Source organism: Zalophus californianus, chromosome 14 (genome assembly GCF_009762305.2).
Source record: "Zalophus californianus isolate mZalCal1 chromosome 14, mZalCal1.pri.v2, whole genome shotgun sequence".
NCBI classification, from domain to species: Eukaryota; Metazoa; Chordata; class Mammalia; order Carnivora; family Otariidae; genus Zalophus; species Zalophus californianus.
The window spans coordinates 488,533-514,667 of NC_045608.1; the positions used below are offsets into that span (position 1 = coordinate 488,533).

The following is a 26,135-nucleotide window of genomic DNA, read 5'->3' on the forward strand; positions in this document are numbered from 1 at the left end:
CTGTATCTTACTCAATGAGTAACATTTTAGAAATGTCTAATTGTGTGTGCACGCGGGAATATGTGATTTACATAGCTCTGTTAACCGTGGCCAAACAGCATAGATGCCCCCCAGTGGGGGGAGTGTGCGTTAGCCCGTGATACTTTGATACATTGACGTATTATGTGTTTATTAAATATGATAAACATTAGATATTAGCTGTACTTTATAACAAAGTGACATCATGAAGTGAAAGCACAGGTTACAAACGAGGTTGCAAGCCCTTTACGTCCACGTGGAATGCGTGTACGCTGGTGAGCACTGTGACGGGAGTCGGGGAGAGTCTTGTGTTGGTGACTTTTGTGCCTTTCTTCGCCCAGGGCCATCCCGCTTGCCATTTTCCAGGCAGAGCCCATGGTGAGGAAGCACTTTCTCCGGAAATGGCTTAAGAGTTCTTCCCTCCAAGACTTTGATATTCGGACGGTGAGTACTGACTTTGTTACCTTGAGGAGTTTAGGAGGAAGAGTTGACAGCAGAGTATCCCTGGCTCGGGTCTGGAGTCTTCACTCTTGACGCCCTCCTTTCTGACACGTAATGGGCAAGGGGGTGTTACGCTTTAGGGCAAAACTGGAAAAGCTCAGTGCTGGGGAGGGCTTGGATTCTGGCACAGTGTCCTTGTGCTGGCTCGGCCACTAAGTCTGGGATCCTGGGAGTCATTTAAGTGCTCTGCCTCAGTTTCCTTCTCTGTGAAATGGGTATGTTTTGTCCCAGAATTTCTAGGTGGGTTACAAGTAGGACACAGGAAGCATTCAGCACAGTGCTTGGCATAGAGCGGGGCATAGCGCTGCTGCTGGTCTTCTCTCTCTTACACCTTGTTGTGGTCTCCTACCCGCTGCCCAGGTTCTGGATTGGGACTACTACATCGAGCGTCTGGGGAGTGCCATACAGAAGATCATCACAATCCCTGCGGCTCTGCAGCAGGTGAGGCCTGCCAGCGCAGACAGGGCCCCATCTGGCTCAGTAGCCACGGAAACCTGGGCCTGGCCCGTGCTAGCAGAGTCAGACGAGTGATCCGTGTCCCCTTTGTGTAGGTGAAGAACCCAGTGCCACGCGTCAAGCACCCTGACTGGCTGCACAAGAAACTTCTGGAGAAGAATGATGTCTGCAAGCAGAAGAAGATCAGTGAGCTCTTTGTCCTCGAGGGCAGGAGACAGGTAGTGAGCCTGCGACCGTGGGGGCCCCTGCTGCTGCCATTCAAGTGTCTATAGAGTATTTCTTTTCTTTGTTAAAAATGTGCCTGGCAGTCGACTCTTTATTTCCTGCTGGGGATTTTCTGGGATAGGACACACTTGGTCGTCTGTTAAGGAGAAGGAGTGTCCTCTATGTGAATAGGGTGGTAACTGGACTCAGGGATTCTGTGAATCCCTGTGCCAGAGACTTCAGTTTTCTAAACTAGAAAATAAAAACCTGTAGAAACCCTAGAAAATACTGAAGGGTGTAATGAAGGGCTTAGCTAAAATCAGAAAAGACAAAAAATTTTCCAGTGCTGAAAATGAATAGTGAACTTATTTTTTTTATTACTGATTTTTTTCCTCTACTCCCCTGAAAAGTGAACTTTAAACCAGAGCAATATATAAACTTACCTGCAAAAAAACAGATTCTCAGGTTGGACTTTTAAAATCTAACTTTATCTTTATTACAAGAGCTATCCCTAGAAGGCCAGGGCACAGAGGGATTAAAGGGTGGAAAGCACACAGTCAGGCAAATACTAACTGAAACAAAGCTGATATGGCTATATTAATGCCAGCAAAATGATCCTTAAGCCAAAAAGTATTAGTAGGGTTAGGATGGTTATTAAATCATACTGAAAGGGGTGGGGTGGGGGGATGGGTTAGCCTGGCGATGGGTATTAAGGAGGGCACATTCTGCATGGAGCACTGGGTGTTGTGCACAAACAATCATGGACCACTACATCAAAAACTAATGATGTAATGTATGGGGATTAACATAACAAAAAAATTTAAAGAAAATAAAAATCATACTGAAAGTCACAGTTCACCAGAAACATGTAATTCTGATAGTTTAGTTTTAAATTAAATAATGTAAAAATTTACCTAATTAGTAGAAGAAATTGACATCTAGTCAAGTTTGAGAGATTTTAATAAATCCCTCTCAATTGAAAGATCGAGCAGACCAAAAACCAGTACGAATATGTAAGGCTGGGGGCTCCTGGGTGGCTCAGTCGTTGGGCGTCTGCCTTCGGCTCAGGTCAGGATCCCAGGGTCCTGGGATTGAGCCCTGCATTGGGCTCCCTGCTCCACGGGGAGCCTGCTTCTCCCTCTCCCACTCCCCCTGCTTGTGCTCCCTCTCTCGCTGTGTCTTTCTCTTTCAAATAAATAAAATCTTTAAGAGAAAAAAAAAAGAATATGTAAGGTTGGAGGACTCTAATCAGATTCAGTGAATAAATATAACCTTGTACTCAGTAATCAGGGATTACACATTCTTCTCAAGAACATGTACAATCATGACCGTGTGCATGCAACAGATTCTAAATAGTTTATATATAGACCATTTTGTTTGGAAATTTAAAAAAAAAGTACATTTGTAAATAACTTCTGGATCAAAGAAGTCATAATGGGGGCACCTGGGTGGCTCAGTTGGATACACGTCTGCCTTTGGCTCAGGTCATGATCCCAGGGTCCTGGGATCGAGTTCCACATCGGGCTCCCTGCTCAGCGAGGAGCCTGCTTCTCTCTCTGCACCTCCCCCCTGTTCATGATCTCTTTGAAATAAGTGAAATCTTAAAAAGTCATGATGGGAATTAGAAATACTTAATGAAAGGACTAATCCTATCAAAATTTGTGGTATGCAGCTAAAGAGCACTTACATGCACACTGCACAGATAGATATTAGCAAAAAAAAAACAAGTAGGAAATCAAATAAGCTTTCAACTGAAGAGTCAGCAGCAGAGTGAGCCGTGGAGGGAGAAAGATGGAAGTTACAAGTGGAAGAGCAGGAATGAGGGAAATAAACAGTAAATCCCGAACCTCAGTGTTCGAAAAGACTTAGGAAATAGGCAAATCTTTGTCAAGATAGATCAATCTTTGGGCTTTATTTTAGTGAAAACAGACACAATTGCAGACATGGAAAACCCTAAAACAACATAAGGAACCACTTTTCTCTACCAAACAAGCGGAAGCTTAGATGGACTGGACCGAATTGTTCAGACTGACCTGAAAACCCGAATAGAAGTTAAACCATTAAAACACTGAATCACAGTGGAAACAAACCAAGTGGTTTTTCAAAGGAATTTTACCAAAGTTTTTAAACAGATTATTTCAGAGAATAAGAAAAGAGGAAAAGCCTTCTTAGTGCACTGGAATGGACCGTGTCTGCGTCGCCAGTAGGGGTCAATCTCAGAAATACGTGAACGAGTGGGAAAAGCAGGTTGCCGTGGGATGTGTGGTGTGGGACTGTAACACCGCAGCTTGAGGGAGGGTGCACATTCGTGGGCGTGGAGTAGAAGCGCATGGTGCGTGGGGAGTGACAGGTGCTGTGCTGAGGGCTGGGAGGGAGAGAGAAGGGACCTGTCCTTTGCAATATTTTATTTCTTATGAAAAGCTGAGCCGTGGAGCAAATGTGGAAAGATGTAAGTGTTCTCTTCATAGTCGTGGTGCTTGAGTGACATTTTGTTGGATCTTCACTATTAGAAGTTGGAAGTAAATCAGTCAGTCAGTGCACACTGTTGTGTACAAGTATTTTATCCCATTCAGTTGACACCCATATGGTGTATTTCTAGAGGTGGAGTTATCTGAGAGGTTGTGGTATTCTAAGTCTCCTTTGGGTCTTTGCAGGTGGGCACAGCCCAGGCTCCAGAAGGCACACAGAGCCTTGGTGCTCCTGACATGGAGGATTTTGGCCTTGTGAAGCCACCGCACGCGGCAGTTCCTGTTGCAACTAAGAGGAAGCGTGTCCTCTGGGAGAGCCAGGAGGAGTCACAGGACCTGGAGCTGACGGTGCCCTGGCAGGAAATCCTGGGGCAGCCCCCGGCCCTCGGAAGCACCCAGGTGAGAAGCCTCAGAGCCTGGGGTGGCCAGTGGGAGGAGGGAGCAAGGACAGCAGTCAGGCCCGAGCTGGGGCCCACTGTCTTCCGTGGAGTCTGCTAAGTAGCTTCGGGGCCCCAGCATGGGTCTTGACCTCTGCAGTGGCTGGGAAGAGACATCCAGTCCTTACAAGAGCTACCCAGACTCGGAAGCCACGTGATGTAGTTGCTGAGGAAGGCTGTTTCTGTTTTACTGCGTGCTCCTTGGTTGTGTTTACTGTGTTCTCTTTCTGACCTGTTCCACCACGTGTCCTAGGAAGAGTGGCTGGTCTGGCTCCGGTTCCACAAGAAGAAGTGGCAGCTGCAGGCCCGACAGCGCCTGGCCCGCAAGAAGAGGCGGCGTCTGGAGGTGGCAGAAGGCAACCCTCTGCCTGGGGCCATCCGAGACAGGCCCGCCACCGGGTTGGGGAGCTTCTTGCGAAGGACTGCCCGCAGCATCTTGGACCTTCCGTGGCAGATTGTACAGGTGTGGACTGGGATCAGTGGGGGGTCGGGGGGATGGGATGCCTCCAAGGGCAGCAGCACAGCCAGTGGGAAGGTCCTGGGGACCCTCCCGTGGTCCAGCGTGGAGGGGAAGGGCAGGCCTTTGCTGGAGAGCACCTGGGAGGCGAGTGCTTCCTGTGACAAGGTGACACATACTGCTGTATGCTCTTTCCTTTTCAGATCAGTGAAACCAGCCAGGCGGGTCTGTTCAGGCTGTGGGCTGTCATCAGCAGTGACTTGTACTGCATCCGGCTGAACATCCCCCGTGTGTTCTATGTCAACCAGCGGGTGGCTAAAGCCGAGGAGGGGCCTTCATATCGCAAGGTACGGGCCTCAGGTGTTGCTGGTCTCTGGTCCACTGCCTGCTCAGTCTCAAGGTGTTCTCTGCCCCGATGGAGGGGCCGCATAAAGAATGGGGCCTTGTGAATACAAAGCCTAGTGAGCCAGGTGACCCTAAGCGAGGTGTGCTGGAGCCTCTCTCTCCCGAGAGCTCTCTTGGGGGTGCTGTAAGAATCGAAACGGTGTCTGTGGACTGCTCAGTGACCGGAGTTGCCCATGTTGTCCTGGTGCACCATCCTCTTGGGTCCGATGTCCATGGAGCAGGGGAGGGACTAGGTGGATGTCCGTCAGGGGCTCTTCTGATGGAAACAGCTTTGCTGGGATAGACCTCACACGCCACATCCTTCACTCATTTAAAGTGTGCATTTCAGTGGCTTTTCGTGTGTATTGGTCACGCAGCCTCTGCCACAGTCTTATAACATTTTTATTACCCTCAAAAGACACCCAGACCCTTAGTGGTCTCTCCCCTCCCCCAGCCCTCGGTAACCACCGGTCCCTGTTCTGCCTTTGGATTAGCCTGTTGTGGACGTTTCATGTAAATGGAATCCACATAATGCAGTTCCACCCAAAGCTCCTTTACTGAGGCTGTCGGTGCACATCTCTCAGTTGGGCGCCCACAAGCTGACGTCTAGTTGAGGAAACGAGATGTGTGTGTTTGTAACTGGGAACTACACTGTGGAGGCTTTCTGGAGAAGGTGAGACTCAGTTCTGACCAGAGGATTCAGCAGGTTGTGAACCCGGAAAGGGCAGCAGAGAACAGATGGTCTGGAATTCCTGTAGCTTTCTCCGATGTGGTGGGCTTGGTAACTTCGAAGGAGATCATCTTTGGGGGGATATTTTCCTGTTCAGTGCCCTCTCCTGCTCCCCTCCCCGGGATTCCTCCACACTCTGTGGCTCCCCCAGACCAGTAGATAGCAGGACAATAAACTGGGCACCCCTGCTGCCCTTGCCCTCTGAGAGCCCCTCTGCTTCTCAGAAGCCCCAGGCTGCTTCTCAAAGTCCCAGCAGAGCTTTCAGTTTTATTCACGAGGAGAGATGGACTCTAGAGGGTTCACCCAGTGGCTGTGGGACTGTTCCAGTGATGTGTGTCGTGTTTAACAGACATCACCACTTAAGCCACATGATGAGCTCACCACCCTGTTGTCACCAGGTCAGCCGCGTCCTTCCTCGCTCCAACATGGTCTACAATCTCTATGAGTACTCGGTGCCTGAGGACATGTACCAGGAGCACATCAACGAGATCAACACTGAGTTGTCGGCCCCAGACATTGAGGGCGTGTATGAGACTCAGGTAACTATCTTCCCAGCTCAACTGAGCAGGGATCCAACTGGATGGGAAAACTCCATATGGGATGGACAGGCTAGCAGCACAACTATGGGCGCCCCCCAAGGCAGTGAATTTCAGCAGCAAGTCTGCTGAAGAGACACAGGCAGCGGCCCTCACCCTGCCTGTCTGCCTCTGCCCCCAGGTCCCATTATTGTTCCGGGCCCTGGTGCAGCTGGGCTGTGTGTGTGTGGTCAGTAAACAGCCGGTGAAGCACCTTTCAGGCTGGGAGGCAGAAACCTTTGCTCTCGAGCACCTGGAGATGCGCTCTTTGGCCCAGTTCAGCTACCTGGAACCAGGTACGATGCATGCCAGCTACCCTCGCCTGGCAGGCTCCCACACACCTTGGGGTGACGGCCGTGTTCTCCTGCAGGCAGCATCCGCCACCTCTACCTGTATCATCACGCGCAGGGCCACAAAGCACTGTTCGGCTTGTTCGTGCCCTCCCAGCGCAGAGCGTCTGTGTTTGTGCTGGACACCGTGAGTTCCTGGCAAGGGGCAGGACAAGCCTTTACCCCCCAGTGCCTGTGGTGATTGTGCTGGAGCCGTAGAGGGGATGCCCTGCTGCCCACACCTGCGCAGGGAGAGGGCTGATGTGGCCTCTTGTTGGTCTAGGTGCGAAGCAACCAAATGCCCAGTCTCAGTGCTCTCTACTCAGCCGAGCATAGCCTCCTGATGGAGAAAGTGGGTCCCGAGCTCCTGCCTCCGCCCAAACACACTTTTGAAGTTCGGGCCGAAACGGACATGAAGACCATCTGTAGGGCCATCCAGCGCTTCTTGCTGGCCTACAAAGTGAGTGCGGTGGGGCTTCTGTGTGCGAGCCCATCCCCCAGCCCGGGTCCCCCTAGCTGCTTTCTTACCTAATGCCCAGGAGGAGCGCCGTGGGCCCACACTCATTGCTGTTCAGTCGAACTGGGAGCTGAAGAGGCTGGTTGGCGAGGTCCCCGTCTTGGAGGAGTTCCCACTAGTGCCTGTCCGCGTGGCCGATAAGATCAGCTATGGCGTCCTGGACTGGCAGCGCCTTGGAGCCCGGCGCATGATCCGCCACTACCTCAACCTGGACACCTGTCTGTCACAGGCCTTCGAGATGAGCAGGTGAACGGAATGGAGGGGTTTCTTGGTGTTTCCGTGCTCTGGCCATCGTGGTTGTTGCTGGCCTCTTCCCCATTTGCTTGTCCACTTCCTGGGGCTGACCCCATGTCCCCGTGCAGGTACTTCCACATCCCCATTGGTAATCTGCCTGAGGACATCTCCACCTTTGGCTCCGACCTCTTCTTTGCCCGCCACCTCCAGCGCCACAGCCACCTGCTGTGGCTGTCCCCTACCTCACGCCCTGACCTGGGCGGCAAGGAGGCTGATGACAATCGCCTCATCATGGAGTTCGATGACCAGGCCAGTGTGGAGATCAACTATCCAGGCTGCTACTCCACGGGTGGGTGCTCAAGGCACATGGGGTCCCCGCCTGCTGGGGTTTCTGCCATTTATTGCATTTCTGTGGTGGCGGGAACACCGAGTGGTAGCTACACAGCGCTTGTTTGTGCCAGTGTGGGAAGTGAGCCTGTAGGAGCCTCCGCAGCTGCGGGATGAGCAAGGGTGGGCCCTGCAGTCTGCTCAGTGACAGTCTCGTCGGCCACCCCGGCTGCCCTGGATAGCAGTACCTTTTCTGAGACAGCGCTTGCTGCAGTCAGACTGCAGACACAAGAGGGTTTTTGTGGCACGAATGGTGGTTTCTCTGTGCAGTGTGCGTGGAGCTGGACATCCAGAACCTGGCTGTCAACACCATCCTGCAGTCCCACCATATCAATGACATGGAAGGGGCTGACAGCGTGGGCATCAGCTTCGATGTGGTCCAGCAGGCCTCCCTGGAGGACATGATCACCGGCAATCAGGCCGCCAGCACCCTGGCCAGCTATGACGAGACAGCGCTCTGCTCCAGCACCTTCAGGTACCCGGGAACCTGCGTCCCTGAGAACATCACCCTGACCTGATATTTTGTCCCGTCCTCTCCCTAGGCAGAATAGCTGAGTTTGGGATCTAGAAGGAACATGAGAAGCTTTTTTATCCTCTGCCCTTGTTTTGGAAAACTAAGAGCTAAGACACTGTCACTGGGGCTTCTTCCCCCCATGGGCGGCAGAACCAGAAACTCACATGGGTCCAGGCTCTTTCCTCTGCTCGCTGGGCTTTGCTGCCCTCTGGGCACTGTGCTCTGGCCTCCTTCCTGTGGCCAGAGGCATGCTGTAGGTGTTGAGTGCAGAGGGAGGCCTGAGGGTGCAGATGAGGGCCCAGCAATGAGGTTTGGACAGTGATAGAGGTGATAGAACAGGGGGAAGCTGGTGCTGGCAACAAAGGGGACTCCCTTTGCACCTCTCTTCCAGGATCCTGAAGAGCATGGTGGTGGGCTGGGTGAAAGAGATCACACAGTACCGAAACATCTATGCTGACAACCAGGTGATGCACTTCTACCGCTGGCTGCGGTCCCCATCCTCACTGCTCCATGACCCTGCTCTGCACCGCACACTCCACAACATGATGAAGAAGCTCTTTCTGCAGTGAGTGCTACCAGGGGCTTGCTCCAGGCCACACGGACCCCTCAAGTCCCCAGAACCAGACAGATGGTCAGCCAGCATCTCTGGAATCAGCAGCCCACTTTTGGGCTGCTGGTCCATGGCGGTAAAGGTCCTGGGGAAGGCTTAGCTGCTCCCGTAGTCTGTGCAACGTCCTTCAGAGCTGTGCTGTGTGGTACAGTCTTTCTGTCTCCTTTTGGCGCAAGTCATCTTGCCTTGTGTTTGCTGTTCTTAATCTCTAGTTAAGAGTGGACCTTGGAGACCCATGTGTGCATGTGTCCTACTGGGCGCTCAGGCTGCTGCCAGAACTTAGGCTGTTACAGATCACCAAGCCAGAACAGCCTTGTACCCAAGGTCATGCGGATATATCTGCAGAATAATCTCCAGCAAGCAGTGCTGATGCGGGCTTGATAGCTGTTGTAACTAGAGAGGAAATGCTAATCTGATGGACAGTGACAGAACACTCTCTGTGGGAGTTGTACAGCTGATTGATTGAGAATGTGTGTCCCCAGCCCACCGACACAGCAGACGCTGGTACCAGCCTGGTGCAGTAAAATGCTATCTGGGTGTACTCGTAGTTTGCAATCCTCGTTATAAATGATTTTGAACTTTCTTTTCGTGTCCTTTACCCATTTCTCTGTAGTTGTGATTTTTTTCCTCATTGATATATAGGAGTTCTTTCTACATAAAAGCCATTTTTGTGTGATACAAGTTGCATGCTTTCTCCTGTCTGTGGTTATCTTTGGTTTTGTTTATGGTGGGTTTTGCCTTGCAGAAATCTTCCTTCATTGTTGCTTCTGGATTTCAGGCATATTTAGGATAGCTTTTTAGTTCAGGATATCGGCTTGTTTCTCATGGTGTCTTGTGGTTTCTCTGTGGTGTCATGACCGGTGGTTCTAACCTTGGTCTACAGGCTCATCGCCGAGTTCAAGCGCTTGGGGTCATCTGTCATCTATGCCAACTTCAACCGCATCATCCTCTGCACGAAAAAGCGGCGGATTGAAGATGCCATTGCCTACGTGGAGTACATCACCAGCAGGTGTTCATATTTCTAGGATTCTGCTTCCCCTTGTGTTCTTCTTTGATATCATTTAACTTCTGCTGAGGGACATTCCTGTCAATAGCTTGTAGCACGAATCTGTTCATAATGAATTCTTTCTGCCATTGGATATGCCAAAGAAGCCTTTATTTAACTTTCTTTTTTGAAAGATATTTTTGCTGGTATAGAATTATGGGTACATCTGTTTTGAAGGTTTTTTTTTATTTCTGTCTGTATTTCTTTTTGGATAATTTCCTCCACCGTGTCTTTGAACTCGCTCATCGTCTCCTGCGGGGTTTAGTGTGCCGTTCATCCCATCCAGGGGAGTTTCCAGCCTAGAAGCCTGCGGGGTCTTACATGTCCTAGAGCCTATTCAGCATGTTTTGTCTTTGTTCTGGCTTTGAGATTACATCGAGTTCAGGTTTAATAACCTTTCCAGTGTCCTGTTCTGCCCAGAATAACACTTGTGTCAGCTCTGATTTGTATTCAATTGACAGGTTTTTCTCCCGATTCCGTGTTGTATTTCTCTGCCTCTTTGCAGAGCTTGTGATACTGGATCAGATGCCAGCAATTGTGAATCCGTGTGAATGCCTGTCTGTTGGATGCTTTTGCGTTTTGTTCTTTTGTAAATATTCTAGAGCTTTGTTATTACGAAACAAATGGATCCTTTCGGGCATTTTTTGGGATTTGTAGGCAGGATCAAAGCTGTATTTAGTCCAGCTCATTATTCCTCTGTTGAAGCAAGACTTGCAAGCACAGCCCCTGATGCCTCGTGGGTTACGTGGCCCTCAGACAGTGGTGGGAGCAGGCACTCAGTCGTCCTTGCCCCGGCTTCCTGCAGTCTTGCACACGCTTGCTCCGTGCTCTGTGGTGTGCTCGGGGCACACTTGGGGAGGTCTCGGGGTCTTCTGCAGCTCTCGCTTCTCCGGTCCCCTCAGCACCAGCTCCTGCCACGCTTTCCTGGTGGGTGCAGAAGTCTCCCTAGTGTTGTGTTTCTCTTGTTCTCCGGAAATTGTGAGGGGTGCTGTAATCTGAATCCACCTTAAGTTTGTTTTTAAGGAAGTGGAGGATAAGCAGGTATGAAAATAAAAAGGAAAGTGGAGAAAAAGAGAAAAACTGTTGATTTTACTTAAGCAATTTCTGTTTTGCTTCTTTTTAGCATCCATTCCAAAGAGATCTTTCATTCCTTGACAATTTCTTACTCTCGGTGCTGGGAATTTCTTCTCTGGATGGATCCCTCCAACTATGGTGGAATCAAAGGAAATGTTCCATCTCATACTCACTGTGGACAGGTAGGGCATAACCGTCTTGGAGAGCTGAGGCTGGAGTCTGAAAGGACTTTGGGGTCCCTATTTGTCCCTTTGCACACATTTGGTGGTCATGGGCTGAGTGCCTGGCATGGCTGTAGGCCGCATTCCACAGCAGCACACCCGAGAGCCCCTGCTCCTGCAGAGTCTGAGAGAAGAGATGAGCAGGTGTGGGACGTGCGGCCCCAGCAGTGGGAAGGGCTCAGGTTATCCCAAAGCAGGGAAGAGCAGAGAGCAACCGTGGGGCAGGGGCTGATTTAGACGGGAAGTTTGTGCAGGCATCAGGCAGGGATGGAAGAGGGGGGCCAGGGGCTAGTGTCAGATGGCCGTGACAGTGGGGCAGGGCTGGGGCGGTGGTCACAGGTGCAGCACAGAGCAGCTGGGACCAGGCCACTTGGGACCAAAGGCCGAGTTGGAGATTTGGCTTCTAGTGATGGAGAGATGCTGCGTGGGGACATGTCAGGGTCTGACTTCCACTAGGACCCCATGTTGTAGACAACACCGGAGGAGGTCAGGGCTAGCATTGGCCCAGGGGAGGGTGCAGGGCAGGGTGGACTTAGGGAGATGGACTCGGGAGGGGTTTGAAGGTGGAGGGAATGGGCCAGTGGAACGGATATATAGGTGACACCTGGGGGTGTGGGCGGCACCAGGAGTGTGAGGCCGTGTGTCTTATTGCAAGATGGGTGGGGGAGGAGGGCCAGTGTGGGGTGGGGGGCCGTGCTTGGCCAAGGCGTGTGGTGGGCACAAGGTCAGCCTGCCCTCGGTGCTGAGAGTGGGTGGGAGATGGGCCACCCTCTGTACTAAGGGTGGGTGGGAGATGGCCGCCCTCCTCGCTGGGGTAGCAGGTGCCGTGGGCAGGAGGTGTGTGGAGACCTCAGTGGGGAGTAAAGTGTAGGCATCGTAGCTGGATTGAGAGAAGGCAGTGGTTGCTGCTCTAAAGGCACGGGGGGTTGCCAGGGTGGACACGTTCTTGAGATGAAAGCCCTCTTGAGGGGCGAATCTGGTCACACAGGAGAGTTCTGCAGTAGGGCTGATAGGATCGTCACCATCTCAGGAGATCTGGGATTCAGACAAGAGAACTAGTCACCTGAGGTCGCCTGCTTGTGAATCTCCCCTCCCTGGGAGGAGGGGTTGAAGAATTTTAAAGTGAGCTCTCTGGAAGAACCAAAGGCAGATCCGCATCACCCTGTGTGGAGTGCTTCTGCACACAAGTGACCTCATCCTCAGAGCCGCCCTGCGGGGGTCTTCTCAGGCCCAGGCACATGGAGTGACTGGATGAGCGTCACCCTGGGCAGAAGGGGTCTGGCGAGCCAGGTGTGGGGCGACCGTGTGCCTCCTGCTGCTCCGGCAGAGACACAGCTGGGGTGGTGTCTGTGTTGCAGCGAGACTCCCCAGAGGAGGGCAGGGAGGAGCGGGAGCAGGACGACGCAGGAGCACTGGAACCTGACGTGGAGGACATGCTGGAGAACAGCTGGAACATCGTGCAGTTCCTGCCACAGGCAGCCTCGTGCCAGAGCTACTTCCTCATGATCGTGTCAGGTGAGCCGCCCTGCCGGCCCCGCGGCCCAGGTGTGCATGGGGCCACCTGCTGCACATGCAGCGCAGGGCAGTCAACAGCACCCCGGCCCCTGGGGCCCCCACAGTGTCCTCCGCCCGGGGCCTCGGCCTCCCCACTGTGCGCGGCTGTGTGCGCTCATTGTTCCTCCCCTCCCCCCGGGATCGGCCCGGCCTCTGGAGTCGTCGCGGGGAGCCCGGCTCTGGGTCTGCGGTGGGCCGGCCTGTGTCCCTGCCCGGCCTGCAGCCCCCGGTCTTCCCAGCCAAGCCCGGCCCCGCCAGGGCAGCAGGCAGACCCTCAAGGCCCCCTCTCCCCCAGCATATGTCGTGGCCGTGTACCACAGCATGAAGGAGGAGCTGCGGCGCAGTGCCCCGGGGGCCACGCCGCTGAGACGCCGGGGGCCCAGCCAGCTGTCACAGGACGCCCTGGCAGCCGGTGCCCTTCCTGGTGAGCACGCCCTCGCCGTGTCCCGGGGTCCCCTGGGTCCCCCGGGCCTGCCCTCCGCGCCCCGTTGCGGCACAGGGGGGAACACAGCTGCGTCTCTGCCCTCCCAGGAATGATCACCTTCTCGCAAGACTACGTGGCCAACGAGCTCACGCAGAGCTTCTTCACCATCACTCAGAAGATTCAGAAGAAGGTCACGGGCTCACGGAACTCGGCCGAGCTGTCCAGCATGTTTCCTGTGCTCCCGGGTTCCCACCTGCTGCTCAACAACCCTGCGCTGGAGTTCATCAAGTATGTGTGCAAGGTGAGGCTGCGACCCACGTGTACAGGTCACGGGCACCCACGCTAGTGTGCGCAGGCCCCGGAGGGGTTCGGGGCTGGGAGGGCGTCCGTGAGGAGTGGGCACACTCATGCCCGTGTGCATGGGAGGCACAGGTGTCCGGAGTACATGCTCGTTCACTCCCATCATCACTCGCCGCCCCTTCAGAGCAGCCGCTGTGGGAGGCGTTTGGGGTGAGAAGGGGAGGAGACAGGACAGACCCCCGTTGTCGTCGTGAAGCCTGCACTCCAGTGAGGGGAGGACAAGTCAATGAGGGGCGGGTGGGCTCGGAGGAGCAGGGCAGGGCCAGTGAGGAAGATGGGGCCCCTGGCGAGACCCAGTTGACCCTCAGGGCCTGGCCTAGGGAGGAGGTCAGGATGCAAAGGGTGGGAGGGAGAGGCGCGAGTGGAGCAGTGAAACGGCGGGTGCTTGCAGTCTCGCGGCTGGTGGGACCCGGGACGAGCTCCTGCAGGGGCAGGCTGTGATGCAGCCGCGGGGGAGAGCTTGCTGGGCTGCTAAACGCCTCTCTGGGCGAGGCAGGCCGAGTCATCAACGGGATAGTGTTACCGGATGGCCCTCAGGCGTCACCTCTTCCAGAGAGAGCACTTTGCTGCGTGTCAGGTTACCTCCCCGCGAAGTGCTTTTCAGGGACAGGGTGCTTCAGGCTCAGGTGGCCTCTGCTGACGGTGAAGGGGGAGTTCAGTGTGCTGTCTGACCGGTGCGGTAGACTTCACCATGTCCAACATCTGTTTTTAATTCCGGGATAACTCACCTACAGTGAGATCTCACCATTGTTCATCTGTGTCTTGTGCGTTTTGGCAAAGGCTCCCAGTCACGTGTCTGCATATGGTCAGGATGCAGAACATTCTGTCATCCCGAGAACAGTGCACCCACCTTGGCCTGCGCTGATCTGTCCTGTCTCTTCTGCCTCCCTGTACTTCCTGAAATGCACACACAGTAGGATCGCTCTGGGGGGTGCAGTTGTTGGAGCATTCAGAGTGCTGAAGCCCCTGACAGCAGGGTTCAAACAGGCACCCCCCCCGGGTCGGCTACCCTGCACTGTCTCTGGCCTGGAACCACGGATCATGCACGGTCATGTTGCCGTTTAGGTCTGGCTTCTTTGGCTCAGCAAAATGGGTCTGTGCTGCTTCTTGGGTGTTGCAGGTTTCAGTGCTTTTGTTCCTTCCTACAGCTGAGTGGCAGCCTATTGTGCAGAAGAACCACGGTCTTGGTTGTGCCCTGGTTGAAGTACATCTGGGTTTTTATTTTTGGATTTTTAATACAGTTGCTATAAACTTTTTTTTTGGTAAGATTTTATTTGAGAGAGAGAGCTCGACCTGGGAGGAGAGGGAGAAGCAGTTTCCTTGAGAGCAGGGAGTCCCAACACAGGGCATGATCCCAGGACCACAACCTGAGCCAAAGGCAGACACTTCACCCACTGACCCCCCAGGCACCCCTGCTGTAAACATTCTTACGTAGGTTTTTGTGTGAACGTGTCATTTTATTTTATTTTATTTTATTATTTTTTAAAGATTTTATTTACTTATTTGACAGACATAACGAGAGAGGGAACACAAGCAGGGGGCATGGGAGAGGGAGAAGCAAGCTCCTGCTGAGCAGGGAGCCCGATGTGGGGCTCAATCCCAGGAGCCTGGGACCATGACCTGAGCCGAAGGCAGATGCTTAACGACTGAGCCACCCACGCACCCCTATCAGTTTTTTTTTCTCTTGGGAGGGGAAGAGAGAATCTTAAGCAGGGCGTGGAGCCCGATGCAGGGCTGGATCGATGGGGGCTGGATTGCACAACCCTGAGATGATGACCTGAGCCAAAATCAAGAGTTGGAAGCCTAACCGACTGAACCACTCAGACACTCTTTAATTTATCGATTTTTTTTTAATGGGTTGAGCTTTTGATGTCATATCTAAGAGTCGGGGAGGGGCAGAAGGAGAGAATCTTCAAGCAGAGCACGGAGCCCAATTTATGGTGGGGGAGGCGTGCCTCGATCCCACGGCCCATGAGATCACAACCGGAGCCAAAACCAAGAGTCAGAGGCTTAACTGACTGAGCCACCTAGGCACCCTTGAGTTAATTTTTATACGGTGTGCATGTTGCAGATTGAGGTTTGTATTTCTGCATAAGTGTGTTTAATTATCCCAGTACTGTTTATTTGAAAAGGTTGTCCTTTCTCCATTGAATAGTCTTTGTATCTGTTTCAAAACTTAACTGGTCATATACATGTGTGGGTCTTTTTCTGGATCTCTATCAATCTCGTCTGTTTTCCAGCACCACGTTGTCTCGATTTACATAACTTTATCAGTAAGTCTTGAAACCAGATGGTGTGAATGCCTCAACTTTATTTTTTTTTTAAATTGCTCTGACTATTCTATCTAGTTCCTTTGCTTTTCATATAAATTTCTGAATCAGCGTATCAGTTTCTACCCAGAAAAAAAAATCTTTTTAGGGTGTTGATTGGAGTCATTTTAATCTATAGATTATTTTAGAGAGAATTAACATCTTAGTGCTGAGACTCTTAATTCGTGAACCAGTGTATCTTTCCATTTATTTGGTTCATCTTTGGTTTTCTTCGTCAGTGTTTTGGGGTTTTCAGCATATAAATATTGCACACATTTGCCCCTAAGGTTTTCAGATTGTTTGATGCTATTGTGAGGGCACTTTTCTAAACTTTAGTTTCCAGTTGTTCACTGCTACTGTATAGAGATATGTATATAATATTTGTGTATATATATATCTTAAGGATTTTATTTATTTGACAGAGAGAGAGACAGCAAGAGCAGGAACACAAGCAGGGGGAGTGGGAGAGGGAGAAGCAGGCTTCCTGCCGAGCAGGGAGCCGGATGTGGGACTCGATCCCAGGACCCTGGGATCATGACCTGAGCTGAAGGCAGACGCTTCACGACTGAGCCACCCAGGTGCCCCCAATATTTGTATATTGACCTTGTATCTTGCATCACATCTTTTTTATCCATTCGTCAGTGGACACTTGGGTTGCTTCCATAATGTGGCTATTGTAAATAATGCCACAGTAAATATAGGGGTGCATGTATCTTTTTCAATTAGTGTTTTCGTTTTTTTAAGTAAATACCTAGTAGTGGAATTACTGAATCTTAAGGTAGCTCTATTTTTAATTTTTTGAGGAACCTTCATACTGTTTCCACAATGGCTGCACCAGTTTGCATTTCCATCAACTCCACATCCTTACCAACACCTGTTATTTCTTGTGTTTTTTATTTTAAATATTCTGATAGGTGTGAGGTGGTATCTCATTGTGGTTTTGATTTGCATTTCCTTGGTGATGAGTGAGGTTGAGCATCTTTTCATGTGTCTGTTTTGCCATCTGGATATGGCACTGATTTTTGAATATTGATCCAGCCTTGCATTCCTGGGGTAAATCCCACTTGGTCAGGATGTGCTATCCTTTGTGTGTATTGGTGGGTTTGGTTTGCTGGTGTATCATTGGGGATTTTTGAGCGCACATGAGGGCCGTTGGTGTGCCGTTTTCTTGTACTGTCTTTGTCTGGTATCAGGGTGATGTTAGTCTCATAAAATGAGTTTAGATGTGTTTCCCTTTTGTGTTTCCTAGAAGATATTACGTAGAATATTGTTTTTTCCTTAACATTTGGTAATTCACTAGTGCATCTCTTTTCATTTTTTTCTCTTTAATTCAATCCAGTTTTTTCAATCAGAAGTAGGTAATCTATATGTTTTTAAGCCTAACAGGTTGTTGATCCTCATTGTACATACTTGCAGATTTACCTGCTTGCGTCACTGGATAGGGTGGTGGGCTTCAAATTTGACTATAAACAGTTCTCTCAAAAATGCCTTCTAAGTGGTGTTAGGTTCTGTGGTGCTTTTGGCACCGAGCTGGGTGCGGGAGGGGTCTCCGAAGATGTCTGTCCAGTCCTTGCCTCTCCTTCAGGGACGGGGGTTAGATGCCTCATCTGTGGCTCTGCACGTACCATGAGAGCCAGACTTCCCAGCACCAGCTGCACAGGCTCTAGCATGAGGTTGAAGAGGCTTCTGTAGGCTGGCATGGGGATCCCCCCATCATTGGGGGTAGAAATCACCCACCCTACAGATGAGATTGTCAAGTTCCATCGATTTAGGACTGCCGTCAGTGAGGAGGAGGAGTCAGTAAGGAGGACGGGTAGAGCATGTGAGTATGCCCCAGAGTCCTCTGGAGCTGTCGGAGACCACGAGACTTGGGATCGGGGCAGGGCCTCTGCGCGGAGGGCCCCACACTGAGGAACCATTGGTGTAGACGCTGCGGCTCCCCTCCTCTGACACATCCAGCAGGAAAAGGGAGGGGTGAGGTGATGCCGAGGAACTGCAGCTTTAAGAGTCCCCCACAGGCTTTTCCGGTCCTGACAGAGCAGGGAAGCCCAGAGAGCCATCCCTGATGCAGGCTCTGTTCTCTGAAGGTTCTGTCTCTGGACACGAACATCACAAACCAGGTGAACAAGTTGAACCGGGATCTGCTGCGCCTGGTGGACGTGGGCGAGTTCTCGGAGGAGGCCCAGTTCCGAGACCCCTGTCGTTCCTACGTGCTCCCTGAGGTCATCTGCCGCAGCTGTAACTTCTGCCGGGACCTGGACCTGTGCAAAGAGTCCTTCTCTCAGGTGGGCGGCTGCCGAGTTGGGGATAACCCTAATCCTCACGGCGCCGGGTCCTTGGGGCCACTGGGTCCTCCGGCGGAGTCAGGATGGAGGTGCTACAGCGCCCCCTCGTGAGCTTCCCTGCGAGTTCTGATGTAAAAGGCACTCGCTGCCATGGACCAGAGCGATGTCCTTGTAAACACGCCTGGCGGTGACCTCGGTGTGGGCCAGCAGCCCCCGCCTCCCCCGCTCGCTCCACCCAGTCCCTCCCCAGCCCTGGGGAAGGCTGAGTAGAAGGCTGATCAGAGAACTGACCAGGCCCCTCCTCCTCTGCCTAGGACGGGGCTGCGCTGCCTCAGTGGCTCTGCTCCAACTGTCAGGTGGCCTATGACACCTCAGTCATCGAGATGGCTCTGGTGGAAGCCCTGCAGAAGAAACTGATGGCCTTCACTCTGCAGGACCTGGTGAGCAGTGGGCCTGGCACTGGGGACTGCCCTCCAGTGGGCAGAGCCTTCTGGATAAGCGATTTGCACCCAGGAGAAGCTACGGGTGTGCACACTTATCAAGTCACGACCTGGTCCTCTGAGGTGACCACCCCTTGGTTCAGGCGCCGTCCTTCTGACTCATTCTTACAGCATCTCTGGGGTTCCTACAGGGGCCGGATGCTGGCTTCATGGATCTTTCATTGTAGTGAGAGGGGATAGACTGGGAGCAGACAGGGTGTGTAAGTCATGGTGAGCGTGAAGAGAATGGGCGGGGAAGAGAGAGAGAGAGACAGGGAAGTTTTCAGCAGTGGATGGAGGGATATTCCCACTGAGTGGGGACATCTGAGCAGAGATCTGAGGAGCTGTGATGGAATGGGGAGACCCGAGGACGGAGCAGGGGTGAGGAGCTCCCAGGACTCAAGAGTCAAGGGTGCAGTGCTCACACTGAGGGTGTTAGGAAGCACCTGGCACGTTTGGATAAATCCTGTTGCAAAGTCTCGCATTTTATTCATAGTTGAGCTGAAGGCCATGGCAGTGGAAGGTAGGGAGGGCCCGTCGAAGGAATGTGCTGAGCAGCTGTGACCGACCACTCCTGGCCGCGACCGGCCTGGGCAGGGGAGACTCCTGACCAGGGCTGCTCCTCATTGCAGATCTGCCTGAAGTGCCGGGGTGTGAAGGAGACCAACATGCCTGTGTACTGCAGCTGTGCGGGGGGCTTTGCCCTTACCATCCACACCAAGGTGGGGCTCCCACAGCCAGCCGGCCCTGCTGCCCTTTCCCATCTGCCCACATCTGCTTCTATGCCTACACGCCGGGGCCTCCTCTGGAACCGGGTCTCACTGTGACTTCTCATCTCTGCAGGTCTTCATGGAGCAGATTGGAATCTTCCAGAACATTGCCCGGCACTATGGCATGTCATACCTCATGGAGACCCTGGAGTGGCTGCTGCAGAAGAACCCTCAGCTGGGCCATTAGCAACTTGAGCAGCGTCCCTCTTCTCTGCCCTGACCTCCCAAACTTGTGGCCATGTCCAGGATGGAGCACCAAGGAACCACCAGTCTCAGGGAGCTTTGGGGAGGGTCACAGGGCCCAGGAGAGAACTTACCTCTGGGTTCCCTGGGTCTCCAGCTGTGGGCAGGGCAGCCCACTCTGGGCCTGAGCAGTGTTCCCAGGGAGGGGCCCCAGGACTGTGTCTTGCTGACTAAACAGCCCTCCCTGCTGCTCAGGGGGGTCTCTGGGCAGAGTCCCTGAGGGTAGCCTAGTGGGAGTTTGCGTCCCTGGTTTTTGATCACTTGTTACCACAGAGAACACGTCTGATAGCTTGACACCAGCAGGATTTGGGCCATTTCCAGGGAATCCAGAGCTGAACCCCGTGGGGACCTGGGCGTCTTTCACATGATGAGTTCCCGGGACTTGGGCTTCTTGTGTGGAAACTTCCTGGTCAGAGTAGGGTCTGCAGGGGTGGGGGCTCACATGACAACAGTTCTCCTGTCTGCAGCAGTGAGACTGGAATCCAGGGTGTGGCGCCCCCTCTGCCCTCTGACCCGCCTGTGCTGTGAGGAGCCCCCCCCCAGGTACACGTGCCGGTCTCAGCAGTGGGGAGCCCGAGGCCCAGGGGAGGGACGGTGCACACCACCTATCAGACTCTCGTGTCATGTCTTGTGCCTGGGTTTGAGGAAAGCATTTCTTCACGTGCAAGGTTTTAGGTTTTCCCTTCAGTTCTGAGGGGTCTGCGTCTTAGGGAGAGACAGAAACAGCATCAGCAGCTTTGTTGGGGTTGCGTGGTTCTGTTCTGCCTGCTCAGCGTCAGGGCTGGTCCAAGCCCTCTGACCCTGGTGGGGCCTGCCCGACCTCCAAAGGCCAAGCGGGGCATGCAAGCCCTGGGCCTGCTGCCCTCACCTGCCCACGGCAGAGCCGGTTAGAGCTGTGGCCTCCTTAATGCCGCACACCTGCCACCAGTGTATTCGGAGCTGGGTGAGGCCAGAGACGTGGGGCCTGGCCCTTAGCTCTCCCTGCGGGCTGGGCTGGGCAAGGAGAGAGGCCCAGGCCTTTGGGGGACTTGCCTTTCAGTGACCTCGGGAAGACTGCTGAGCAGCTGCTTCCGCTGTTCTCTCGGCGGCCCCAGAAGACTGACTCCACACTTGGTTTCAACTAAATGGGACCGGAAGCAGAAAAGGAATGGCCGAGTTCGCAAGGTGACAGGCAGGCTCACTGAATCCTACATGCAGACCCCAAATGGGTGGCCTCAGGGGAAGCCCTATGTGAGCCCTCCGCCGCTGTGGGCTCTGGAGCCCGGCTTAAATTCATCCTTGTTGCCTAACTTCTCAGTATTATACTGTGAACTTCATTTTATTTGAATTTTACATTTTTTGAGATTTTTACGTGTATATGCAAGGTGTCTCAGTCTCTACACAGAAGGAAGGAGGAGTAGCTAACATCGGTCCAGCTGGGTGCGTTGGCCCCTGGGTACTGCGATTTGGGTGTGTCTAGGCCCCGTGGCCACGAGAAACCCAACACTGGCTGGAAGGTGGATAGAGCCTGCATCAGCCCCCAGATGGAGATCAAATCAAATTAGGGCTGGGTGGGGGAGGAGGGGGCTAAGCAGACTTCCTGGAAGGGGAGCCGGAGACGTCCCAGAGGGGTTGGGGTGGGGCTGAGGGCCTGCACACCTCACCCGGTTACACTGCACACCCGCCTGCACTCCCAGTCCCTGCAGCAGGGTAGCTCCTGCAGAGGCCAGCTTAGGGCCTGGGGCATTTGGGGCAGCTGAGGGCCCCAGGGTCACTCTCCTGCTTGGGAATGGGAAACCTGAACCCCTGGCCATGGTCCTTGAGCTTCCATCCACCCCAACTGGAAAAGCCAGTTTCTCCAAAACCAGAGCTCAGTGTCAGCAAGCCAGACACCTAGGATGTTGCGGGCACTTGGGTGACGGTGGGGTCCTCACCCCGGGGATGGGAGGGTCTGGAGAGGGGGCCGGGTGGGGGCTTCTCAGGTGTGTGTTATTGCTGGCCTAGGTGGGTGTGGGCAGGTGGGGGGGCTGGCCCTGGCCACCTGCCAGTGTCACTTGGACTTGGGGACTCGGGGGCTGGGCAGGGTCTGAGCCCTCACTGGACCTTGGAAGTGGGATCCTAGCCGAGGTGATCTGTGCAAAGCATATGCCCGTCTGCCTCAGACCTGTGTTTGCCGTCCCCGTTGCTAGGGGAACCACCATCCAGCCAAGTTCTGGCAACTCCTCAAGGGGGGGCCTGGCCAGACAGGCACCAGGCCGAGTCGCTGGATGTAATGACCACTGTGGCATCTCTGGGCGTGCTAGCCAATTATCTGCGTTCCTGACTCGCTGGTGCCAGCCTGTGCGCCTCCTCAGCCTGGCCCTGAGCTGTCCATCCCCATCCCCAGCACCAAATTCCTGCCCTGCCCGCCCTGCCGTAGGTGGGGCCTGGGATGCTTGCACGGGTTTGGAGCAAGAGCCAGTGTCTTCCTTAGTACGACTTCGCCTGCTCTCTGGCTCCCTTCTCCAGAGTCCCCATCCTGTCCCATATTTTGAGGCTTAGGTTTGGGGTGACACCCCCACCCCCAGGAAGCTGGTAAGCTAACTGCAGGGCAGGTGCTGGGACAAGTTCTGTCAGTCTCTGCCCACCCCTGCGGCCCCCTGGTCAGATGTCACCACGACCTGGCTGGACATGGTAAGTGTGCCTGTGCAACTCTGCACCCAGGCTGGTTGGAGGAGAGACAGGACCAAGGGTGCCCACAGCTCCCACACGCAAGGACCTTCTACATGTTTGTCTTCAGGGCCTCCAGATGCTTTTCCTGAAAAATGAGGCCAGAGGTTCTGGTCACACGTTTATTGGATTCTGGGTATGTGGTTTCTTGGCTCTGAAGCAAGCAAGGGGTGTGGGCGGGGAGGGGTGGGAAGCCGGGGAAGAGGAGGCAGGAGTTTGCCCCTCCCTTCCTTCAAACCTGGGGGAAGTTGGGGGGCCAGCCAGGGTCAGGGGGCCACCCACTTTGTGTCGGCCCATTGCCCGGTTGCATGGGGGTCTTGTTCCCAGGTTCTCACTGTTGAGGTGCGAGGGCAGGGCCCCAGGTGCACCGTGCAGGTCTCTGTGGGCTGCCAGGGGAGCTGGGGCTCGGTGTCTTGGGACCACAGACTTCAGGACCCTACCAGGTGGAGCCTTTGAGACATGATGGATGGTGTGTGGTGGGCTCAGAGCTGGGCCAAACCTCGGGGGTCTGTGAATGTGGAGTCCTGCCGGGAAGGTTCGGAGGTGGACAGCTCTGGTTCTGCGGTCTGCTCTGGAGGGTCCACCATCTGCTCGGGTGGGGCAGAGGTGGGGCAAAGCCATGGGGGCGGGGCAGCCGCAGCCAGAGCTTGTGGGTCTGCAGTGCAGGGATGGGGTGGGGGAGGGGCCTGGCCCAACACAAAAGCGAGAGTCACAGGCCAGCTACCAGGGGAGCGTCTTGGCGTGCACACCTTGTCGAATTTCTTACGGCTGTACACCTTGTGTTTGTTCATAAATGTCAGCAAGATCCAGTCACACAGGAAGGAGCCCTGGGCCGGCAAGACCCACATGTGAGGGCCCAGGAGACACCACCCCTCCCACCCCCACTACCAAGTACACCCCCCGCCTCCCCCCCCCACCCCCCCCGCCAATGACCAGCATGCATTTCCTTACCACCCCGATGGAGGTCAGTGCTGTGGCCAGATTAATGATGGTGGGAATCAGGCTGAACTTCCCGGCCTTGGGAGGGGAGGCGGCCTTAGATGGTTGCGGGGTCTGGGGCAAGTGGGGCTCAAGGGAGGGTGGGGGAGATGGGGCTGTGCCAGCTCAGTCCTGGGCCTGCCTGAATCCCTGGTAGGCAGAGTGGGCTGGTTTACCTGTCCGTGCACGATGACGTCGATGCGGATCCCATAGGCCTTGATGAGTGTGCGGGTGGTGCTGCCGTTTATCTTGTAGTATTTGGCAAACCTGGGTAAGAATGACTATGGAGCATGGTGGTGGGTGCTCACGCCATCACCCGAGATGGGACGCTCCAAAACTCCACCAAGCCCTGGGCCCCTGAACCTTTGAGCGCCTGCCCTGTCATCTTGGAGCCCCCGCAGCCAGGGCAGACGAGAACCCAGGCATCCCAAGGCCAAGGTACCTGAAGTTGTAACCAGATGAGGCTGGGACATGCTTGGGGTCAAGCCTCCGGAAGGAGTACTTGGGATTGCACTTTGATGCTGACAGGTCCAGGTCACAGTCCCAGTTGATAATGACCCCAATGACGCCACCCTGCCCAGAGTAGGCACAGAGATGGGTGTCAGGGAGGGCACACAGAGGACCCTCAAGGGCTGTGGGGTCCTGCCTTGAGACTGCATATGGGGTGCTCATCTCGGGGCACCTGGGACAGCTCAAGGCTGAGAGCCGGGGTGCTTGGGGAGTGCCCTGCTTCTGAAGCATGAGGGGACGCTGGTGGCCAGCTGTGTGACTAGGAGTCAATAATTTAGCAGGAGCCATGCGTGCCCAGATGGGTTGGCTGATCGTGTTTCTCCATCTGCCTGAGCAGGGCCAGGGTTGGCCAAGACTCTGCAAAGGGGGTTGGCAGAGCCTTCGTCTGCAAGTAGGGGCCAGCATCTGAAAGGAGAGCCGGCTCCCCCACTGTCCCTTGGCTGCCCCCTCACCGTGTGTGCCAGCTCTGTGAAGTTCTCCCCTGCCTGTTCCACAATGAAGCCCAGCTTGAAAATGGGACAGTAGAGGTCAGAGACCTTGTCAAACGTACAGCGTTTCAGGTAGCCGTCCTTCCGGTGCTCTATGTTGCCCCTGCGGACAGGACCCAGCAACGTCAGGGGCTCTGGACCCACCAACAGCACGCTCCCTGGAGGTAGCTCCCATCCCTAGCCCACTGTCACCATACCCTAGTGGCTCTTACTTGGAGAACTGGAATTTAGGGTAGTGGATGCTGTTCTTGATGAGGATGGTGAAATTTGGGGCCATCTTGCCGAGAAATTGGCTGAAGAGGCACAGACTGGATGTGTTTAGTCTTCCCGCCCCAGTCCCCCTCCCCGGCACATCCCGGCTCTGCTCAGTGAGGAAAGGGAAACAGAGTCGTGCTGGGGTGTCAGCTGGGGCCCGGGTAGGTGGGGTCACCGGGGGTGCACACCTGACAGAGGCCCCGTCTTCCACCGGGCACCAGCCCGACACCTCGCAGGTCTTGGCCGAGCCTTGGTAGTAGGGCACGCAGCGCCCGGTCCGCAGGCCTGCGGGCAGACGTGCACTCAGGGGGCGAGGGGCGCTGCCCGGTCCCACCCCCCCGCTGGCGGGCACTGACCGTTTCCCAGCATGTCCAGCTGCCCGGCCACGCAGTCCTCGTCTGAGTCACAGGTGGCGTTGCTGACCCTCATACTCTAGGGAGGAACCGGCTTGGACAGGAGCCCCACACCTTCTGGGGCAGGCACAGCTGGGTCCCCTCCCTCCGCCCCAGCTCTGCCCTCCCCCTGGCCTCACCTCTGGGCAGGTTCCGAGGGTCTGGGAGGGTGTGACCTCAATCCTGGTGATGATGCTGAACACGCTGCCTCCCTGGGCTCAGAAAGAGGGGACGGTCGGCCGAGGCGGGCAGCGCAGGCACCCCTCGCTCCTTCCCGGGGGCGCGCGGGGCGGGCAGGCGCACCTCGGGGGGCTTCACGTACTCCTCCACGTCCCACACTTTGTGTTCGGAGAAGGTGATACCCTTGACCTTGGTGATGACGGAGCTCTCGGGGCCCGTCTCGCTGTCCTGGTAACTCTTCTGCACGATGAACACGTACCTGCAGGACGGGCAGGGCCGCTCTGGAGGCGACCCGGGGCCCTCCCCCGCCGCTCCCCGTGGCTCCTGGCCCCGGCGCCCCCGCGCCCCCGGCCCAGTCGCACCCACCACACGAAGTAGAGCAGGATGAGCAGCTGCACCGCGCGGTACACGACGCCCAGGCGCCGGTTCTTCACCACGATCACCTTGGGCGTCTCGTAGTCCCAGAACGCCGACCAGCAGCCCCGGGCCAGACGCCTGGCCGCCTCCGCCCTCGCGGGGGGCTTGGGCTCGGCTACCGCCATGGCCCGGAGCTCCGCCAGGGGCGCGACGCGGCGCGCACCCTGCCGACTAGGGGCGCGGACAGGGGCGCCCCACTGCACCGCCCCGGGGCGTGGCCTGGAGCGCCCCGCCCCCACCCCTCCAGGGTCGGGGCCTGGGGCGCGCGGGGGCGCACCTGGCAAGTGCCGCCAGGCGGGCCCGGGGCCGGCAGAGCCGAGGCGGCAGCCTGCGCCCCACCGCGCCCGCGGGGGGCCCGAGGATGAACCGGGGCCCGCACGTCCCTGGGGAGGACACAGAGCCACCGGGGGACTTGGTTGAGATGCGGGAGGAGGACGCGGCCAGGCTCCGCCGGTCTCCTCGCGTCTCCAGCGGCGTCTGACCGCTGCGCGCGCCCAACCCTAAGGGCCGTCCCTGTTTGATACAGTTTTCCCCGCTTTATCGAGATACAATTGACTTATAACGTGATGTGCATGGTGTGAGTTTAAGGTGTACGAGGAGGTGATTTCCGAAGGGCCGTCCTTGGTGCCTGCCCCGCTGCCC

General features: G+C 55.0%; 2 protein-coding genes across 2 annotated transcripts in view; one reads left to right on the forward strand and one right to left on the reverse strand.

Annotated features, from left to right (window-relative positions):
* Positions 1-20,886, forward strand: part of POLE (DNA polymerase epsilon, catalytic subunit) — a 47,713-nt gene extending 26,827 nt beyond the window's left edge. Inside the window, exons 27-49 of the mRNA XM_027577195.2 lie at positions 360-462; positions 880-960; positions 1,071-1,193; positions 3,834-4,046; positions 4,338-4,547; positions 4,745-4,888; positions 6,054-6,194; positions 6,373-6,526; positions 6,601-6,707; positions 6,843-7,019; positions 7,099-7,322; positions 7,439-7,659; positions 7,968-8,172; positions 8,603-8,776; positions 9,705-9,830; positions 10,990-11,122; positions 12,520-12,676; positions 13,011-13,139; positions 13,247-13,440; positions 17,896-18,093; positions 18,408-18,533; positions 19,205-19,294; positions 19,416-20,886. Of these exons, the coding sequence (XP_027432996.2) occupies positions 360-462; positions 880-960; positions 1,071-1,193; positions 3,834-4,046; positions 4,338-4,547; positions 4,745-4,888; positions 6,054-6,194; positions 6,373-6,526; positions 6,601-6,707; positions 6,843-7,019; positions 7,099-7,322; positions 7,439-7,659; positions 7,968-8,172; positions 8,603-8,776; positions 9,705-9,830; positions 10,990-11,122; positions 12,520-12,676; positions 13,011-13,139; positions 13,247-13,440; positions 17,896-18,093; positions 18,408-18,533; positions 19,205-19,294; positions 19,416-19,529 (3,544 nt within the window). The 3' untranslated portion in view covers positions 19,530-20,886. The remainder of the gene's footprint in view (positions 1-359; positions 463-879; positions 961-1,070; positions 1,194-3,833; positions 4,047-4,337; positions 4,548-4,744; positions 4,889-6,053; positions 6,195-6,372; positions 6,527-6,600; positions 6,708-6,842; positions 7,020-7,098; positions 7,323-7,438; positions 7,660-7,967; positions 8,173-8,602; positions 8,777-9,704; positions 9,831-10,989; positions 11,123-12,519; positions 12,677-13,010; positions 13,140-13,246; positions 13,441-17,895; positions 18,094-18,407; positions 18,534-19,204; positions 19,295-19,415) is intronic.
* Positions 20,887-22,755: 1,869 nt separating this feature from the next.
* On the reverse strand, positions 22,756-25,618 carry P2RX2 (purinergic receptor P2X 2). The gene is made up of 11 exons (XM_027577245.1): positions 25,443-25,618; positions 25,200-25,335; positions 25,037-25,108; positions 24,861-24,936; positions 24,693-24,789; positions 24,462-24,542; positions 24,214-24,352; positions 23,694-23,824; positions 23,428-23,518; positions 23,225-23,290; positions 22,756-23,100 (listed from the first exon to the last, which is right to left on the reverse strand). The coding sequence occupies exons 1-11, from the start codon at positions 25,616-25,618 to the stop codon at positions 22,756-22,758; spliced, it is 1,410 nt and encodes a 469-aa protein (XP_027433046.1).
* Positions 25,619-26,135: the final 517 nt, after the last annotated feature.